The following is a 22,143-nucleotide window of genomic DNA, read 5'->3' on the forward strand; positions in this document are numbered from 1 at the left end:
GAAGATTTATCGAATAGATTTCTAAATTTTTAAGTTCTTATGACTTTCTCCACTCATATTCAAGGTAGATGACTTAAATTTTTAAGGGTTGAAAAAGTTTATGTTTTACATGTTTTCATCAAGTTTCATAAAGATTTGCTCTTATCGTTCGGGGAGCTAGATCAATTCAAAGATTTTCAAGTTTTTATAATTTTCCTTTTTAACGGTAAACTGTAAAAAAATTTTTACATTCTACATATTTCAAAGTTTGATTATAATTGCTTATTGGCTAGATCGATTCCTAAATTTTCAGGTTCACCTTCAAAAGACAATTATACATTTTGAAAGGTTTCGTGGATTATGTTATCAAGTTTAATGCTTTTTATGACATTGCTCTATAGTTTTTTTTCGGATGTTAATGTCAGTTCATATATTATTGGCTTCGCTACTTATGGATGTCGTCATCATTGTTTTTTGAGTAAAAAGGGCATATAGTGTTTGTTTCAACCTTTACAAAAATTTTGTTAATTGCTTTATCGTCGGTTGTATGGCCCTTTGGACCTCCAGAACAGTGGACCCTAAATAGTTAGTTTTTAAAACTAAGAGTTTTCAATTAAGTTCACGTCTTGTGCAGTATATCTGCTAAAGTAGTAGGATGTAAGTTTGTACGTCTGAAATTTGGCATCACTGCTATTTCTCATCTGATTTGCAATTTTTCTGCTGAACGTCTTAGAAACGGTAGGATAAACGAACATAAATACTTGTCGAGTGTCAAAACTGAATAAGCAGAATATTTATGCATTTCTATCATAAAAAAGTGGTTTAAAAGGTTAAAATTCAGTCTCTTTTAAAGGGACGCACAGACTTTCTGGTAACGATTAGAGTTGCTACGCTTCCTAAATCGTAACACATTTAAATCCCCTAAAAATGCTAACCGTTCTGGGCGTCGGACCGACAATAATTATAGAAAAACTTAGGTTTTTTAAATTTCCTGTTATTCTATATATACCTAATAATTGGATGTAAATTTTCCGTATACATGAAACTGCTATTTTTCATCGAATTTTCATGCCGTTTTGCCTCTTAGTGTTTGGCAAAACAAAATATAGATTTTAAGATGTTCGTCTTTGATAGCATCCGATGGTCTGATAAAGTGAATTATAGAGTAACTTCGCTACTACATATAAAAAACAAGAATTGTAATAATGTATGTATTTCAATTTATAATACTCTCCATCCCCAAACAAAAAAAAAACTTCATGCAAAACTTACTTAAACTGTTTAATTATCACATTTAATTAAAGTAGGTAATGTAAATTTTACAAATAAAAATAAACTTTTCTCGTATTCATTTGAATCCGGTGGATAGGAACCGGTTCTCATCCATACGAAAAAACTATGTCTAGTATCGTATTATATACAGCTTTCTACGAATGTAAAAATGTACAATCATAAGATTAAAACCAGTTTTTTTAGCTGGTGCCTTCGGCACCTCGGGGCTAAAAAACTAGTTTTAATCTTATAATTGTACATTCTATATCCGCGGAAAGCCGTTTATAATACAATGCGAGAAATAACTATTCTTATTTCTAGATAATAAAGACAATTTTAAAGAATTTAATCGACATCATGAAGAAAAAATAATAATCTGTTAGAAATTGTGGGTATAGTCCCTTTCGTAACATCGCCTTTTGAGGGGCGTTTTGCCGTTTTTTCACACAGTAGCTTTTAATAGGTTATTTTTAGGTTAGATTAGGTGATTGCCCCGAAGGGTTTAAGCCCCACGCAGGGGCTAGAAATAGGAGGAAAGCTACTGTGAAAATACGACGAAAGGCCCCTTAATAAGCGATGTCACACTATACCCAAAATTGTCTTTTTTTCATGAAAAATTAACAATGAAATATTGGACAAACTAGATATTGAATCAAGAAACCGCAGTACTCCCATAACATTTTAAGTACTCTATTTTCAATTTAATGGCTGTGAACGGCCGTTCGGTTTGCCACAAAACCTGTGTCAACATAATTATAGAACTGACTATTTAAGGACATTATTAATCTGAAATCGATAGACACAGAATAATGTAAACGCGCAAAAAATATATTTGGCGCGTTTTTGTGAATTTCGAAATCTTTTTAGGCCTTTTTGTTTACAGAACTTGTAAAATTGAGTCGGTCCAAAAGTATTCGGACGTAAGCTCAACCGTATGCCAGAATTCTCTTTTTTTATAATTTTAGTACATTTTTAAAGGGAATATTGCAGTATCTTGACTTAAGTCCACATTTTTATATTTCAATTTTACTGAATGCATCACATTCAACAATTTTTTTAAGCAATATAGAGCCAATAAACTTTACAATAACAATATTCATCAAAATACATTTTATACGCGGAAACACTTACGTTAAGGTAATTTTTTACTTTTTATTTTAAAAAATCTGTTGTAATATTACCGGTATTTAATATTCAATAGGTTATATTATCACCCTCTCAAAGTACTATTATTTAAAAATTTCGGTTGATAAGTACACTTTCAAGTAGTTTTAATCAGATACGGTTCCCGTTAAAATATTCCTCAGATCGATTATCTAAAAAAAACTATAAACTTTAAAAGCTGCTAGCAGCCAAACGGCTGAATATACATATTATGTTCGCACAAACTTTTAACGACAAAAGGCCTAAAAATAATCTGGAACAGCCATTACTCAATAATGCACAGTGAGTTATATCGCAGCGCACATCAATTCGCGAAAAAGACATATTTTACGCGAGTTTTCTTTAGCCAAGCTTTTTCGTGCATCATTGGATCTTGGCTAATTTAGATTGTTTGTATATGCCTTCCTATGCCTCATATAACATTGAGCGGGCAGGCTAGATAATTGATCCAAGGAACATTTCACCGCGAACTGCACCAGATCCGTACCAAACTTACACAAAATATTTGCTATGGCACAAAAAGATTTTGAGTTTTGCAAACTTTGATTCTTAATTTTTTTTTATCATACATGCTTAATTTTAAACATTTCCTAAAGTACCAAAAAGGTTTGTAACAATTACACATTACCGAATTTAGGATTCATTTATAAAGTATAAAAACATTTTAACCGAAAATCATTTTTCATGTTATTTACTGGCCAACTCTTGTTTATCACCGGTATTATTGACAGGCCGACACTTGACCCTGTAGAACTTGGTGCCTTGCGCTACGCGGAACCGATTCTGCGGCTTCTTCGCCTGGCAATACTCCTTGTCCACAACCTCGGCGGTTGTGTGCCGCTTAGCAGCGGCACCCGAAGTTGCCGCAGTAGGGTCAGCACTCAGACCCAGAAGCTCGGCGCTGTCAGAGTGAAGGAAGTGCAGGACCTTGCCCTCGTGGTAGATGGAGTAGTGGTTGTGTTGGTCCGACCAGACAACCAGAACTATCTCACCTCTCTCCACACTTGCCACGCTCACCTAAATACAATGAAACTTTAGTTTTAAGTAATTAATAAAAATGTTTTTTGTTAATGAATTTTGAATGTGAGTAATACATAAAATATTTAGTTATGGAACAATGAAAAGAAAATTAATATTCTAAATTCCTATAGTAACATTTGATTTAGGAATTTATAGTGCTTAGTCGAATATGTTGATTATTAGGTTAAATTTTCTTTGTTTCTCAAAAACAATTAATTTTTTAGGATAACTTCAGTCACCATTTATCTAGGAAAGGATGACCTACCAAAATAGATGAAAACCAACCCTAATACGATGAATTACCCCAAAGGATAACCAACTGGGACCTGTAGTATTCAGCGAGATCTTTTGGTACAGACAGACGCATAGGCATCCTTCCCTTTTTGTATATTTAATAATAATAATAAGAATACCTTTCCATTATAGATGAGAGAATTCATTGAGCGTGTCAGCTGATCTCGTAATATTCGGTTCTCCTCCTTAAAATACAATTTTTCTTCAAAATATGGATAACAACACTCATTAAGTGTTCAAACCAAATAACAAATAAAAAGATAAATTATCATAGAGTTAAAAATACTATAAACAGCCAAGGAACAGTCAGACTACAAAAAAAATTGTGTCCATATAAAATTATGATTGTTAATTTTTGCATTTATAGTAGAAAGATATTATTTAATTAAAAGTGTGGAGTAAAGTATTATTTCACACAATTTGTATTGGAATTTTTATCCCCACTAAAAATACAGAATTTATACCTGAAGCTGTCGAAGGTTCTCATTGCTGTCAACCCTGAAGCTAGCCTGCATACAGCTGCTGCTAGCTTGCATCAAGCTGCTAGCTTGCATACAGCTGCTACTGGAAAGCTGTTGTCTGGCATTATTCAGCTCCTCCTCTAATTCTAACTTGGCAGCTTCTAGCTCCTGGATACGTTTATTCTAAAATAAATCAAAAGGTACATTCTTCAATTTAAAAAAATAATTTTAATTCAATTTTAGATTTTGAGAACTTTTGTATTTACAAACTAAAAGTATTTCTATGCTATTTTGAACCCAATTGATCTTAATATCTTAATCAATTTTGAATACCTTATATCCCGACACCTACCATCTATTTTTAAAGACAAATATCTAAATGCGAGGAATAAAGAAAAAATTACAATTGTACAAAAGCAGGGGCTTGTGTATTGGATTTTATGGGGTAGGGTGTGGTTCAACATTCCTTTAGTAATTCACAACTTGGTAGGCCTATCTTCCCCTTTTTCACCTTTCATCCCATAGCAAATCTCTGCACACATACCTAAGTCCGATATGAGCAACTTAGTTCGCCATTATCCAAATTTCACAAAATTCAAAACAAAAAATTACCTTTTCATCATTTTCCTCTCCATTTGCCTCCTCCTGTTCTCCAGGTATAGTCTGGAGCCTACCAGGTCGTTCCTCCAGCTCTCGAATCCTTCTCTTGAGGACCTCGATCTCGTTGATGAACTCTAGTGCAGACTTGTCCTCGCCACCCCTAGGACTTCCTACCAGGTCCACACGGTTCTGTAACAAAATTTTATACTTATATTAAAGTAACAGGATGTCAGTCTGCCTATACCGAAGGATCCCTCTAACGGCTAGTTTCGCATTGGTCCAGAGGGGCTACAACTATTTTTAAGGAGGGTGTAAGATCCCTCCCAAGAAAAAAAAACACTTAAGATTTTTCTTATTTCTTTCTATCACTAAAACTAGCGACTTCGCCCCTAGCCTCTAGGGGCTTTGCCCCAAGAGATATGATTACATTTTCTATTACCTACCCAGTGGGAAAAAATGCGAATCTACCCAGCGGAAAAAAATACGAATGAATCGCAAAAAATTACGAATTCGCAAAATTCATAAAAATTATTTTTTTTTAAATTGGGAGGGGGGATTTTTTTTTTTTTTTTTGGGGGGGGGGTTGGGTGGTGTTGGGGGAGGGGTGGAACACCCCTAACCCTCCCCGCCTAAAAATAGCCTAAAACCACCACAAAACCAGGTATATTCCCTGAAGAGTAAAATCCGATCGGTTCAGTTCTTACCGAAATCTTAAGGGACGGACATCAAGCTACTTTGTATTATAGATTGAAAATGTACGGGCCGGTCACCTACACCCCCATCCCCCAACTCACATGCCCGTAGAGAACTCTAGGGGCGTAACCGCTAGTATTAAGAATAGAAGCGCGCGTCACAAACCATATATTTTAAAAGGATATGTCTGTACAGCAGAAGACAGTAACTTTAAGTAAGTTAAAGTATATGACTGAAAATGCTTGGTATTTATATACATAGAGTAACAAAAGAATAAATGGTTTTCTTTTATTTTTTCAATGCTTCAATTTTAACTACACTGAAATAAGCCCCATGCATATGTATATGTATTAAATAAATAATAAAATAATACAATTGAAATTATTATTGTCGAAAAAACATCTTTAGAAAATAAACAAACAAAAAATGTAGAGTTCCCGGATTTTATATCTTTAACTCCAATGTTTATGCCAATTACCTACCAATTTAATTCCCATTTTGTAAACTATTAGTAATAACTCTGCATATTTATCAGGGTGCCTAAGGGATTAGACAATGGACGAAACTATTGTGATAAATAAAATTATCCCTTATGTAGTTCTATATATCAAACTCCCAACGAAAAGCAGTACGCGTTTATAAACTCTAAAGGTCAGTGTAATTTACAGTCTAATATCCCCTCCCTACCTGGATTTCATATAGATAACGTTATTGTGATTCAATCATAGATTTTACTTTTTTATGTTAATTTATAGATACAAAATAAACTAAAAACCACCAACATTGAAAAAAACCATAAGAATTGTTAGTGAATAAATTTTCTCTAAATTCCTTCATCTATTTTTTTTCTCCATCTTTCTTATTTTTTACTGATTTCTCTTACATAATATGAATGTTTATTTGTGTTTTTTTCTTTTTTTTACCATCCTCACAACTCAATTTAACTAAATTAAAGTTTCAATTTTCCCTTTTTACAATTAATTTGTTTTATATTCTTTTTTTTTCTTTTCGTCCTCCTTAAAAAGGGGCTCCAGGAATCAAATACACTATCCCCATTTTGGTCAAGATAGTACTCCTGTAGCTCCTGGTGCATATCCTAAAAAAAAATTTCCTTTTATTCCACCAATTTATATTTAGTTAATAATTAAACTTAGTATATATTATAATATTTTTGTATGTGACTAAACATCATAATGTAAACTCTAAATTGTCAATAGATAGCAGCAATTTAGAGTATTTTATGTGCTATCTCCTAAGCTAGGGGGTACCTGGCAGCACCAAATAAACATTATTATTATTATTAAATTAGAAACTTACAAGAATGTTAGTAATACATATAATATTATCAGACAATATTAAGCAGTTCCAACTAAAAAGAAATAAAATAGGAAAAGAAGGACTTGCAACTCTTTCAAACCCAACCAAAATAAACAAAAAAAAAATCAACAAAACGAGTTACATGTCTTTTATTTGGTACTAGCGGCTACGCCCCTAGAGGCCTCTAGGGGCACTTGAGGAGGAGAGAGTCGAATTTAATAATTCAACTTCTTATTTTAGATTTTAAAAGAAAAAGTAAAAAAAAAATTTTTTGGCGGGGGTGCCACCTCATTTTAAATTTTAGTTAAAAAAATTTTTAAAAAAATTCAGGGGGGGAGATTTTCATTTTTTTGGGGGGTTGGGGGTGTCCCACCCCACAAGAAAATAGTTATAAACCTTCCCGGGACCTATGAGAAGCTACCCTGTTAAGGAGAACCCGATCGATTCAGCGGTTAGCGAGATCCTTCGGTACAGACAAACACACAAACATCCTGTTACTTTATTATGATGATACAATGTAGAACTGTGAAAATTTGCCAGCTTTTGCCGAATTAAACAAGATATATAATTTTAAATATTTTATTTATCTTTTCATGATTGAATTTGATACTACACATAGATGGCTTAAATTAAAATAAGACCAATTGATTTAAATTTTCTAGAAAAAAAAACAAATAAATCGATGAAAGTTGGCAGTAGATAAAAAGGAAGATGGCAGGGATTGGGTTTGACACCTTTTGAAACCAAAACTAAAAGTCAAAGGAACTCATATAAAAGAGTTACAGCACTGAAATTTGGAAGGCAGTTGCTATTAAAAGGTATAATGTCTAACTGTAAAGAAACGGAGTTGGAACCACCATGCCAAATTTCAGTGCTGTAACTATCTTTTAGTTGAGTTCTTTTGACTTTTAGTTTTGGTGTCAAAAAAGTGTCACATCCGCCCTCCCTCTTTACAGCTCTACGTTCTATCATTACTTCAGAGTTGTAACACTTTTTTATTTAGGTTGGATTTAAATAAAAATTCACAACCACCTTCCTCTTAAATTAGAAAATATGAAATTTATAAAGGTTAGTAAAGTAAAATAATGTTAATCTGTCAAAATATCACTAAATAAGCATCCAAAATTGTTTTTATTCCAAACCTTATGATGGTCTCCTGTTGAATAACAGCGTAATCTTCTAGAAGAAAGTGCAACATTGCGGACATCCTACAATTTACATTTTGGCTAACAGAGGTAGTTTTAGTATTTTGTTGGAGAAGGGGGAGGGGGGGGGGGTCTCCAGGAACTTTTTACTTTAGGAGTATCATCTACCCTCCATAAAAATGGAAATAGGAGCAATTTATAAGAAAATTTAATAAGGCAAGTTGTTGAAAAGATCTTTAAGACACACACCAGATATCTTAACCCTTACAAAAGCATTACCTAAACCAGATATAAATCTTAACACATTGAATAAAAATTCTATAACGATAGGAAAGAAAAGAAATAATTTATATTAAAGCAGAAAACAAGGAAGATTTTTTGAAGAATAAATATATTTAAAAAAACAAAATAACTGTGAAAAACTAGTTTTTATTCAGGGGAAATCCCCACCAAACTTTCCTTAATCAGGCTTTTAGGAAATGATTCCATTTATGTTACTTTATACCTATAAATTTATTGAAGAAAAATAAGTGAAATAATTCAGAAAATGTTTTATTTTTTTATTCAGAGTTCTAAACTACACCCTTACCTCTAAAAAAATCATCACAGGGGGGGGGGGGGAATTGCCTGTTTTTTAGAAGAAAAAAAATTGGATTAACTCCCCCAAAAAAAGAAAACATCTGACCTCAAAGCTAAGCTCCGACTCCGAGATAGATGGACTTCTATCAATAAGAGTTGCCGAGGAATTTGTAGTGTACTGCATCATCTTAAACCTGGATCTCAAGCTCTCCATCTCCATCTTGCTCTTCTTGCGCTCCCTCTCGTGGTTCTCCTCTATCTCCTTCTTCTTGGCATCCTAAATATACCAAGGCTAGTTGTCAATCTGTAGGGGCTAATTGTCCTGGATCTAAAGGGATCAGACAATGGCCGATAAATTAATGTACATCCCCAATGATAAACTGTACAACTTTTACCTCGATATCTTGTCTTTGTTGTTGAAACTGCAGGACAAGCTCTTGTTCCCTCTCTTTCAACCTGTCCTGCCATTCCTTCTCCTTCTTTGTGATGACCCTGTCCAGGTTTGTCTGGCTGGTGGAGATCATCTTCTGTCTTAACTCCTCCAGCCTGCTACACATCTCCTCCTTGTCCTAGTGTACAAATAAAACAGGGTTAGAATTTAACATTCATAAAAACTCATGCATTATTTTAAAGAAAAAAATCTGTCCTTTCGTCTACAGACATACAATGAAACACCATAAAAAGTTTGAAAATTATTTTCTCGTATTCATGAGAAACTGGTGGAATAAAACCGGTTCTCATCGACACTAACAAACAATGTCTAGCATCGAATTATATCCAGTTTTCTACGAATATAAAATGTAAAATCATAAGATAAAAACAAGTTTTTTTTAGCCAAAGCCTTCGGCATCCCGGGGCTAAAAAAACCGGTTTTAATCTTGTTATTGTACAATTCATATCCGCGGAAAGCTGTTTATAATACGATGCGAGAAATAACTATTCTAATACTTTAAGCATAAAAAAAACATTTGAAATCTGATGAAAAATAGCCAGAATAATAAAAATTAATATACTTCCCCAATGATGATACAAAAAAATACATTTTCTGTATATTACAATTAGTGGTTGAAACGTTTGGACATTCAACTTAATGAACCAACCAATCAAAATTAATTAAAACTCCCCAAAGTTGTTAAGCAAATGAATAGGAATGAAATAAACCGCCAAATGTCCCCTCCCTCCCTGTGTCAAACAGCTACCTTGTCTGCCAACTGTTGCATTGCTTCTTCATGCTCCCGGTTGAGTCTGGTCTCCAGCTCCTGCAGGGACACCCGCACCCTCTCACTGAATCCAGCCTCCAGGATGCGAACAATCTTGTCCTTCTCCTCCTTGATCCTCTCCTCGCCTGTGATCTGGAGTAGCTCCAGCTTGGCCTCCAGCTCCTGGAACTCACGAGTCTTCACTGCAACTTCGGCCTAAATAAAATATTTTCCAGTGTGGCTTAATTTCATAATCTCTACAGTGTTTTTACATTGGGTCTTTTATAAAAATAGTTTAATCGAACAAAAAAATGAATTGAACTAATTGTTAATCAAAATGACGTAAGGGTTGGTTGTCTGTTACTTACTCAAGCTAATATTGACCAGTGGGCGTTAGAGTATTGCATCCCTTTACAAGCGGATGATACCGTTGAATTCTCTAGATGATCACTTACCAATTAGGTAAGCGTTAAGTACACGACATTATGCACATCAAAAAGAAATAATTGTTGATATCTATTTTGTTAAGTAAGATCTTCTTATTCAAAAGTCAGGTCACAAAGGTATATTATAATAATTGAAAATTTTACCTTTAATTTTGCTACCTCATCGTCTTCAAGACCATTCTAAAAAATAGCTTTTTTTACATAAATTTAACATTTCAAGGAGAAAGTAGAGTTTATTTAAAATTATATTAAAGGTTTAATGAATTTTTAAAACTGACTGAAGGATAGTTCCACTAAGACTATTAAAAGTTTAACATGGTACCTAATCTATGTATTTTTCCTGTGCAATAATAACAATTAACACATGTACATTGAATACAGAGGCATCAAGTGGAATTCATATGATAGGTACTAAAAATGCTGAATCTGATAATAGTTATTATAAGATATGTTAACTTTAACAATTATGAATTGTGTTACTCAGAAACTACCAGGGATCTTAAGGGATAAGACAAAAGGCGATAAATTGATGTACACCGCCAATGATGGAACAACAAAGTTACCCCTTGTGTAGATGATGAAAAAGTTTCAACACTAGAAGTTTTGAACCAAGCTTTCACGGTGAAATAAAAGACCCAAAGCTTTTAAGCCTACCAGTAAGATAGGGCGAGGCGGGGCTGAACCGGTAATTTTTTCGTTTTTGAAAAAAAATTGGGGTAAATATTAATATTTTTAAATGGGACCAAGACCATTAGAAAGCTTACAGAAAGGACTATCAGGTCCTAAAAGGACGTTGTCCTAGGACTTTTAGAAGTTTGTCATAATTGGACTCAAAGAAATTACCGATAAATGCCCCACGGTGGGGCATTGTGGGTAACGTCTTTTCAAAAATCGATGAAAAACGGCCAGTCAAACATAATTAGTATAGGTTATAGGGATTATCCACAAAAATTTTCATAAAGATCGGACTATTCCTTCTATGTCAAAAATCATTTTTTTTTAAAGACGAGAAATTTCGATATTTTTTTTTCACAAAAATTTTCTTTAAAAATAAATTTTGTAATTTTTTTATATAAAAAAACCTGTTTATTCACTTTTTGGCCTAATTCTTAAAAAGCCCATATTGAATTTTAGATGTTACCAAAGAAAACCTGAAAATTGATCTTAGAAATCGAATTTGAATTTTTTTTCGACGTTACCGAAAAATACCCCGCGCGAACTTTGGTCATTTTTGAAAAAAATATTAACTCTACATTTAAGCTCTCAACGGATTTGAAAAGAGCGGGCAATTCTTAGTTCAAAAGGTTTTTACAGATCAGTTCTAGGTCTTACCAATTTTTGTGTAGGTCGATCTTTATACACCTAGGTGAAAAATTAAAAAAAAAAAAATTTTCGTCTGACTTTGAGACCCAAAAAGTACCCTTAAAATTCATCTCACAAAAATTTCATTTTATACTTTTTTGTAGGCAATTTAATAAGGAACAAATTTGCATTTATGTTTTTTTCTGTCAGTCGATTAAAACATGGAGAAAAATGTCATTTTCTATAGGTGGGTAAAAAATTACCCGTAATGCCCCATACCGGTTAATGCCCCGCTTGACCCTAATGTTTTTGTAAAACGAAAATAAATGAGAAAAAGTTTTATATTTAGCTAATCAAAGCTTAACATAATCCATGAAGAATCCGAGGGACAAAAGGATATGTCAACGAAATCAGGGATCAAATGCCGGTACAGGCGGAGGTAGGTTGTGCTAAAATTCCGTACATGTGTGAGTTTTAAGAATTTAAAATAGAAGTAGAACTCTAAAATTTGGCATGGCAGTTGCTTTAATGGGGTATAACGTGGATATCCTTATACTAAAGTAACAGGATGTTTGTTTGTCTTTTTGTGTGTTTGTTTGTACCGAAGGATCTCGCTAACCGCTGAACCGATCGGGTTCTCCTTAACAGGGTAGCTTCTCATAGGTCCCGGTAAGGTTTATAACTATTTTGGAGGAGGGTACCACCACCCTCCCAAGAGAAATAATAATAAATCGAAATTATTATTTTAAGTATAGAGACTCCTACGTAACATTGCGAGGTATCGTAGAAAGGGACTCTTACGCAACATATCGTAGAAACTTGAACGCAACAAAAAAGCAAACATTTAAAGTGTTACTAGAGACTTCTAGGGCGTAGCTGCTAGTATACTACATGTACTATATTAGAGCAACTGCCATACAAAATTTAAGTGTCCTACTCCTATTTTAAAGTCTTAAAACTCACACCTTTACGTAATTTTAGCACAAACTACCTCCCCCTTTATGTACATCCCCGTTGATGATGCACAAAATTACCCCTACTGTAGAATACATTAATGGTTGAAACGAATAAGAAAACGTTAATATAAATAAAACTTTGGGGACTAGTATATTATACAGCCCAATGTCCCCTCCCTCCCTGCAATGGGAATAACTACCTGATCATCTTGATGTGATGTTTCTTTTTGTTTAATTTGGTCAAGTTCAAGCTCATGTTCTAATTCCAGCTTCTGTCTCAGGTCTCGCATGTCCTGAAAGTAAAATAATTTACTTTTAATTCTCAATCAAGAAAACGTTAATAATTTTTATAAAAATAAAAATAACTTGGGAAATAGTCAGGAAATCGAAGATTAACGACAAATACTTATTAAACAGCGCCGTTCCAGAGAACTTGAGAAACAGACACAGGGTTAAAAATGCATACTACATATAATATATACTATTGGCTGTGCTCCTAGCATTAAGGAGCTCGGCATAAAAAAAGGCGTATGGAAGCGTAAAATAGATTAAAATCATCCCAAATGAAATAGCTCAACCATCCTGGGACCTATGTTAGGCTTCCATAAAAAGGAGAACTCAATCAATTCAGTAGTTATTGAAATCTCATGCTACAGACAAAAAGCTCTCTATTTTTATGAAAAGGATTAGTAGATATCTAGGGGATCTGTATTCAAAGGGTTATAGAATTGGTAGAAAAAAAGCCTAAAAGCATCGCAAGAATGAAATCTAAAAATAAAACAGCCTAAACCCATCCCAAAATGTATAAAAAGTAGAAGTCAAAAGGGTTCAGATGTTATCCAAATATTAAACTACAGACAGAAAAACCTTACTACTTTACATAACAGGATAAAATGGCAAACCTGTTCGTGTTTCTCCTGCATAGCATCCAACTTCATTTTGAATGTCTCCTGTTCTGCAATGAACCTGGCCTCCTGCTCGGACTTCTCCTCTGACTGTTCAGCTTTCAGGGTGTCCAGGGCGCGGGTCACATCCTGCAGCTGGTACCTGAAACAAAATGTAATAAATTCCAAGGAGGGTTTATTACACTAGTCCCCAAAATTTTATAATTAAGTTTTCTTATTCGTTGACTCAACAATTTTTGGGACTTTTATTGAGGTGAGGAATTACATCAATTTATCGACCATTGTCTTATCCCTTTAATAACTGCAAACTCTGTGTATAAAGAAAAATATAAAAGTTATACCTATACATTTCAATTTCTCTGTTGCAATCATCCAGTTTGTTTTGTTCAGTCTCGAGACTCTGTCTGTAATTGTAAGAATATATTATATTAAAATATATTCCAATATTATTGACGATTCCTGTGCTTCAGCAAAAAAAATTAAAATGCTTATTTAAAACTAAAAATCATAATTAGTTTCTCAAAGTGCTTTTTAACAGTATTTATTTATAAATTTAGCATTTCTATAATTAGGCTTTACTATTCCAGTGAAAAGAACAGAACTATCCAGAAATGAATTCAGTGTTAGAGCAGCTAAATTCTGGAATGATCTTCCATGTGAAAAAGGCCGTGACTTTATCTACATTCAAGAAAAGACTTGATAGTCATATTCAGACTTTGGCCAAGTTATTCAGACCTACTATGACCCTACTTGGGTTCTTAAGAGTATACAAACAATAAACAATAATATGAAGTTAACTGTTAAAATTATTTTAAAATCCGCCTAATATAAAAGTAGTAACCTGCAAATATCCAGCTCTTGTTCTGCTTCCAGTTTGGCAACTTTAATCTCATTTAATTCCTCATATAAAACATCTAAAACATATTCTATAAGTCAAAACTATTTTTTGAATTTGCTAGCTAGTAAAGAGAGAATTTGGGAAATTATACATACATCCATCCTTTCTAGGGATCTTAGGGGGCAAGACAATTGTTGTGTACCCACAAAATTATCCCTTCTGTACATTAGAAATATTCTGGATAAGTTGGACCTCCTAGTTCGTTCGGATCAATATAAATTTAATAAATGTTTAGTTCCCAAATTTTTGATATTTACAAACTTTGGGTACAATAAATACAGCCCAATGCTCCCTCCCTCCCCGATCCTTTCTTTTTACATAAGGTTATTGTATAAATATAGGAATAGGGAGAGTTTCTGAAATAATTAACAAAAAAAATCTTCGAATTTTTAATGTTTTATAGTGTAAGCATTGAAAAAATCCTTCAATGAAAACATTCAATAATATTAATGCTAATCGTTTTCGTGCTCCGTGTAAAACTGTCCATTTCTGCCGTTACTCCTTATGCAAATATTTTTCAAAAAGATGAAAATCACCTGAAGGCTTATGACTGGCTTCAAATTGTGTGAGTGTGTTGATAAGTTTCTCTGTTGTATCTCTTACTGAGTCAAACAAAGCTGCTTTGTCAGATTCAACCTAAAAGCAAATTAAAATTTAACTACATTTTGTTTTTTATTATAACTGGCGGCATCGCCCTCGAACATCAAGGGCTGAAAGGAAAGTAAAATATCCTAAAATCAAGACCTAAAGTTAGAAATAAATAGCCTAAAACCACACAGGGATTTATGTGAAGCTTACCTAAAATTGAATAGGTTCAGTGTTAGCGAGATCTTAACAGACCAACAAAAAAATTCATTGAACTTCCTGAATTCGTCTTCAGACGAATTTTCAAGAAACCGTAAAATGTTTTTTTTTATTTAAGACTGGAGACAAGTTATTTTCAAAGGGTCTTTTGTTGCTGATCGTGTTCATCAAGGCAACTTTTAAAATTTAAATTAATGTTTTACAAACTCTTGTGACAAACCTGATTTCTGACAGCATCTAGCTGACTGCGAAGTTCTTGTAGACCAGTATTTGTTACCAGGACAATGCTCGCAACTTGATCATCAACACCATTCACTCCATGATCATCTATATCTCTACCCTTATCATCAACCTTAATTGTCATTTAATCAATCATCTACAAAAGTTTAATTTCGTATAAATCAACTTTAAAATATTTATATCCTATTTTATAAAATAGTAAGGTCTGAAGCTTAATATTTCAATAAGTACTAAACTGATTGAGTTTTGCTTTGCATAAGTCACAGAATAGTATTTGTTATATTTTTTGCACCCTTAGTATACATTGCATCTAGATACTAGTGGCGCAGCTGCTAGTGAAATATAATGTATAATACAACTATACCTGAGACGAACTTATCCACTTTTGTTTGAGCAGCGAACCATCAGAAGACGGCGCCGCGCTCGAGTTTGTATTGGCTGTTGAACTACTTGGATCCACACTGCTACTGCTTGCCGCAGCATCTCCGCCGCTGCCACCATCACAATTACCATTCATCTGTTCATCCGCAGCAACATCTCTTGGATTGTCGGCAGCGGTGGACAACTTTTTCACGCCTCCGCCGCCATTTGTAGTGGCAACAGTGGTCGATAGACTTGCCCCAGTGCTGTAAGTTTTACCCGGCAGGGATCTGGTCATCTTGCGCGAGATCTTCGACTTCCCCTTCTTCACCACCTCGCCCCCATCATCGTCTGTATCGGAGTCTGAGCCAAGTGTCCGCTCACGTGACTGTGCCAGGGCCTCCAGCCTACTCTTCTTGCGGGTCACAGCATCATAACATATTCTGTTCATCACACTTACACTTCCTAAAAAACATAACAATCAAAATAAAATTAATAGAGTTAAGAAAGCTCTATAATAAACACCTAAGTAATAATTTTTCAGTTTTCTTATTTAAAAATTTGAAGAATGTATGTTCTTATACTTAAGAACTCGAAAATATTAGGTTTTGCTTTTCAAGGAAGGATTTGTAAAGGAACTGATAATAAATCTCCCCAATAATTAGTAAACTCCGTCAAAAAAGATTTTTTTTTGCAAATGTTTAAATGAAAAAAAAAATTCAAATGTTATTACCTAGTCCGTCCCCTTGAATTGTTATCTTGTTGGTGAGATTATGTAGATTGTGCATAGCATCGTCCTCCTCTTGGGTCAAATCCTGATTATTAAACATTAAGTATTATACTTGTAAATGGGCAATAAAAAACATATATTTTACTAGCTACCAAAGTACTCAAAAACTTAGGACATAGTCTAAGATATGAGGTAGTAGTAGATTTTTAAACCAATTTTTCAATTTCCTACCGACTAATTTTGTTTTAAATGGTTTAGATTTTACAGTTTGTTTTGTATATCAAGAGAATATTTCACGTGCGAGAGAGTAACTAGACAGACCGACGTACACACAAAGACTAGCTATAAAAAAAAATTGCGACCTAAAAAGTTAAAGAACCGAACCGGTATGTGTTATGGAAATTAGAATGAATAAAACTTGTTTTTTTTCTTTACTTTACCTGTGTCAGTGATTTAGTTAGAAGACTGGACAATGTTTTCCTATCTGGAACCGAGAGAGATTGAGCCAGCTCCGGCACCTGGCCTCGCAGGTACTCCAGGTCTGTCAGGCTGATGACCGGCAACTTCTGGTCAAAGGGGTCAGGTTGAACGGTAGCAAACGGCGGGGGCATGTCCTCCATTCCAGGAAACATTGTCGCAAGAAAATGCTTGTTCAATTTATCCTAAAATGAAATACTTAGTATCGCTTAATATTAGAGGTTTTGTGTTTAAACTCAGAGAAGGAGGGGACATTGGGTTGTTTATTACCCTAGTCACCAAAGTTTTATAATAACGTTTTCTTATTTGTTGGCTTTACAACTTTGGGAACTTTTTTAGAATTATAATTGGTCGGTACATTAAGTGGGGTGTCCAAGCGTTTCAACCATTAATTGTAATCTACAGGAGTGGTAATTTTTTGTATCATTAGGGATGTACATCAATCTATCAGCCATTGTCTTATCCCTTTAAATGCCTGGTTTAAACTTATATAATTGGTATTTGACAAAAACTGTTATATCTGAACAAACATACATTGCATGACTACCTTTCATATATTACCAGCCAAATGCATTTTTTTGGGCTGAAAAAGATATAATCTATAAATAAATCATTATATTATAATTAATTATAAGTAGGTACCTGAAAAACTTGTCTAGTTTTCACCTCTTCAGTGAAAATACTTGTAAAATTTGAGGCCAACAATGATGACTTGCGCATAAAGTGGTCACTGAAAGATTTCCTACGCACCACCTCGACAACAGTGGCCAGGTACATGGATGGAGCCAGGTGCAGCTGCTCCATAACTTCCAGCCGCCGTGAGAGCCGCTTCAGCTCCTCGTAGTAAAGCAACAGCTCTTGACCGGATTCAGCCATTTGTCGCTGGATAAACATTACCCATTTTAACCTGTAAAAATATATTTTGTTTTTATATCGGTAAGTTTAAATAAGGATTTGTAATAATGAAACAGTAGTAAAATTCGAAGCTTTTATACTTTAAAATATACATACGACAAATTAGCGTAAAAAGTTACTAACCTGGTGTATAAGTTTAAGCTAAGCTCTTCCTTCGCCTTGACACAGCGCTTTCTGATGGACACAATGTGCTGGTGGTTGCGCATCATTACCAACAGCTGTTGCTTGTGACTGGTGCACAGGTCTGGCAGGATACTCGCGTCCCGTAGCCCACTAGCACGCTCTTGGTTCTTTAAAAAATATAAACATCAGTAATGATTCTTTAAATAAACCAATTAGTTCCTAGTTTCAAAATAAAAAATTCCTCAATACTCAGTTTGCAATTATACAACCAAATTATCCTTAAGGGTTAGTTCCATGAAATACATTTCAACATAATACAGCATATAATCAAAAGAAGTTTTAGAATATCGATTTTTAATGATATTATAATAGTTCATGCTTTTTTCTTATTTTCAGTTTGAAACATTTACTATTAAAAAGTATATTCTTTAACTTATAACGGCGAGGAAAAAATAAATTTTATCATATAAAGGGTCCCTACTTTCGTACCTTAACCCGTAATATACTTTTAGTGGAAATTCCCATTTACTTAGGTATTGTAACTTACTTTCATCAGGGATAAGGGATAGGAAACCTGGCCATTAATTAGGTCCCGGCCTAGATTCTAAAGGGATATTGCAACTATTACAAATTACTATCGAACTGGCGGACGCTCCCAAGTATCTATCGCTCTAAACCAATAAGAATCGGCCTGTTTTTAACAACCAATCACCAATTGGCGAAAATTTTAGAAGCAGACCATTCTAGAAAAAATAATGATTTTGTCTGCTACTAAAAAATAAATATAAATGGTGTTAGATCACATTAGCTTAATTATTAAATCTGCTTAGAGTTAAACATTAAAAAAGGGCCATATAGAAAAAACAAAAATAACGGGATTATTTTTTGGAAAGGAGCTAGCTACGAATTTTCATTTGGTAGTTTATAAATTAGATGTTGTATTTTGAATTTTAAAAAGTTAATACGGAAATGATACAACACCTCAACCCTAATATATGTACAATACACAATACAACACAGTACAAATATATCACTACTTAATAGTATCCAAAGAATACTTGATAGAATGTTACCCAAGTGCATATTAATTTATTTATTTTGAATTTTAATTAGCAATGAAATTTTCAAATAAAATTTTTACTCATTAATAAAAATGCAAATAATACAAACTAAAATCTGTCTGAGGGAAACCCAACGATAGCTTTCTGACAGTTCAAATTACCAAAGTAAAAGATAAAAAAATTTTGGGAAAGAAAAAACTTCATTTGAACCAAAGGCATTAATATATAGGTTTATAAAAGGTTATGTTTTTTACTTTAAACTAGCTACCTGAATTTGATTCTATACTTTATCTACACACACACACAGCTTTTTTATTAGCGTTTTATACGAAGCACTGCGCCATCCCAAAACTGGTTTATTAGGCTAGAAATAGGCCTAGGCTTGAAATAGGCCTGAAATAATATTTTCCTACGTTTCCCATCCCTTATCCCTGACTTTCATAAAAAACCAATAACACTTACATCAAGCAAAGCAATTTCTTGTAATTTTTCAAATGGATTGACAGCTATAGCCTAATTAAAAAGCAGCTGTAAAACTTAAAACCACAAAATATACCTGTAAAAATGCATTGGCCAAGTCTTTTTGTTCCACAACTTTCTTTGTAGCCTCAAGGAGAAGTTGTTCCAATCCTGACAACCTATCCCCCAGACCACGAATCTCTTTCATTTGTTGGTTGTTTGCTGCTTCTATACAGTTACCTACCTTACCCTTGAAACAAAAACTCTATGAAAATATGCGTATTGAAACCTACTATGTAAAAAGAATCGTTTATAAAGTATATGTATTGTATAAGGTAGTATAAAAATGATCTATTGTATAAATAGGTTTGTTTAATTCAATTGTAAAAAGATTGATAAAATCATAGAGCTTTCCTTTAAATTGACTAGGAATGGTTCATCCAACTGTTCGAGAGACCTGTAGCAGCTATCAGCCACTTGTTCAAGACTACTATTACCAGCTTGATTGATCCAATCCAATAAGCTCATCGACGTCTTTCCGTTGTCGGCGGATGATCCATTACCGCCACCGTTAATGCTATCCGAGCTGTAGCCGTTGTTTACCATTAATGACTCCAAAACTGGAATCTTGCTAAGGATATGAATATCATCGTCAAATGTTTCTATCACAAGTTTGTAATGATCACGTTTTATCAAATATCTGCCGTACGCCTCTTCAAACGAGGTCTTCCGCTTCTCCAAGGCTAGGACACTGTCCTCGAGGTTTGCCAGGGCTGCGGCCCAGCCCTGGTGCTGCAGGTGTTGTGCATGGATTTCATTTTCGCATTGTCTGGCTTGGTGTTGGGATACCTAATAATGTTTAACAATATTATAAATTGGCCATTGTTACAAATTGAAAACTAAAAGTTTTTCAAGATGGATACTTTTCTTAGAAATGTAATTTATGATTTATTAACCTTAAAATTGAAAACTGGAAGATTTTTAAGATGGCTTCTTTTCTTTGGGAATGTAATTTATAATTTTTTTACCTTAACATATTCCTGAGCAAGGGAGGCCCTGACAGCGACAGTATTGTGTGTATCTGGCAGGTTCAGGCTTGTCTCCACCTCTGGCTGCAGATCTCTATCCAAACCACCGCTGCCTCCATGAATACTACCTCCATGCTCTGCCTCTGTGAAGACAGGAGGACTGGATCCCTCCAGGGTGGATACAGAGAAGAGGAAAATTGGATTTGTGTCTGAGCTACCAGCTGTGTATTTACACACACGCTCCTTAGACTCCAAAGATTCCCCGCCAGATATTAATAATACCTAAAAAGTTCAACAATAATATCTGGATTACCTGGCTGGTAATACCATAATTTCAATATAAGATTTTAAGCGTCTGACATAATCTTCGTAAATTTTTCTCTATTTATAAGGTAGAATATATAAAGCGGCACATTTGAAGGATTATAAAAAAACGAACCTCGCCATTTTTATGGGCTGTAAGGAGTCTTCATCCGCCAAAGATGAAGCCTAAGACCTTGCTAAGTAATGCCTTAGCTTCTTAAAAAATTGTGAACGTTTCAGCCATTTACAAAATCAAACTGGAGACACATAATCCAGTACCTTCAGTATGTATATTAAATATATATATATATAAAAAAACAGCCAAACAAACCTGTTTATCTACAGGAATATTACAATAGCTGGCGAGGGCAGACTTGAGGTGGGCGACAGTCTCCAGGGCCAGATTCATGTCAAGATTGATCATGGTGCCCACGTCCACACGGAATATAAACAACATTTTAAGATCACAAATAAAATCAATTTGTAGAAAATAAATTAAGAAGGATATTCTTCAGTTTATCAGGGGAGGAGAAAAAGAGAGTTTCTTCGCTAACCTACTCATTTCGAATCATTTTTATCTAAAAAAAATGTATATATATTTACCTAATATCAAATGAACAAAAAAATTTTATTCGTGGATTATATAAATACCCCATTAGAATTAAAATTTATCTTTAAAGAAAACCAAATACTTGCTTAAATGATACGTAATTTGGATTCGTTCAAGATATTGTAGGCCGTAGGAGCTGGGTAGTCTTTTTGGGATTTGAGCTTCATGCAGGGTTTAGCTACAAGCATATTTTAGAAAGGGTTAAAAAATATAGAGGCGGAGTTGAAATTTCGTAGGTTTTTGTACCAGATTAATTTGATTCAATTTTAAATAATAATTTATTTTTTACGCGTACCAAATAGAAAGTCTAAAAAAATTTAGAACGAAAAACAAAACAAATTCTTTGTGTTTTAGTTACAAATTTACAAAAGTACAAATATCCAATTAATTAATAAATAAACATACAAAGAATTAACATTTAACGAAAGAATAACAAACGAGCCAATGTTTTCAAAAATGAATTTTCCTTAGCAACAATTGTAATGACAAATTAAATTCACTTTCCTGATATTCAGACATTTTTCTAAACAATTAATGAAAAAAATGTTCGAACTACGCAGATAAATTTTCTTTCTGTTGTGTTGTTTATTATTGTCGTGTTAGTGTCTGTCTGTTTATAATTTAAAATCAGCTGATTCTAGAAATGTCGTCGTTTTCACGGTCAAGGCCACAAAGTACCCCTCTTTGTATAAGTAACAAGTATTATTAATCTTTAATTAGTTTTTAAGATTAATAAGAGATATAATGATTTTTATTCTATTATATAAAGCAGTAAGGATTTTTTTGCTAACCACTGAACATAA

The 22,143-nt window shown here is 33.8% G+C and overlaps 1 protein-coding gene across 1 annotated transcript; it reads right to left on the reverse strand.

The window, feature by feature from the left end:
• Positions 1-1,176: 1,176 nt before the first annotated feature.
• On the reverse strand, positions 1,177-21,294 carry Atg17 (autophagy-related 17). Its single transcript, XM_080158634.1, has 24 exons — positions 21,062-21,294; positions 20,428-20,709; positions 19,813-20,248; positions 19,497-19,648; positions 17,880-18,046; positions 17,484-17,748; positions 16,805-17,026; positions 16,368-16,449; positions 15,639-16,099; positions 15,255-15,386; positions 14,767-14,866; positions 14,174-14,246; positions 13,674-13,736; positions 13,330-13,474; positions 12,628-12,720; positions 10,314-10,349; positions 9,724-9,939; positions 8,920-9,093; positions 8,631-8,801; positions 7,943-8,008; positions 4,803-4,979; positions 4,194-4,373; positions 3,849-3,914; positions 1,177-3,432 (listed from the first exon to the last, which is right to left on the reverse strand). The coding sequence occupies exons 1-24, from the start codon at positions 21,185-21,187 to the stop codon at positions 3,103-3,105; spliced, it is 4,215 nt and encodes a 1,404-aa protein (XP_080014760.1). The 5' UTR covers positions 21,188-21,294; the 3' UTR covers positions 1,177-3,102.
• Positions 21,295-22,143: the final 849 nt, after the last annotated feature.

The sequence above is a fragment of the Acartia tonsa genome, chromosome 4 (genome assembly GCF_053477335.1).
Source record: "Acartia tonsa isolate MP-2025a chromosome 4, ASM5347733v1, whole genome shotgun sequence".
NCBI lineage: Eukaryota > Metazoa > Arthropoda > Copepoda > Calanoida > Acartiidae > Acartia > Acartia tonsa.

Coding starts and splice junctions, on each gene's coding strand:
- Atg17 (XM_080158634.1), bottom strand. CDS start 21,187: ATGTTGTTTATATTCCGTGTGGACGTGGGCACCATGATCAATCTTGAC. Junction 20,249..20,427: donor TTGCTCAGGAATATGTTAAG/GTAAAAAAATTA, acceptor AAACATTATTAG/GTATCCCAACACCAAGCCAG. Junction 12,721..13,329: donor TGCAGGAGAAACACGAACAG/GTTTGCCATTTT, acceptor TTTTACTTTCAG/GACATGCGAGACCTGAGACA.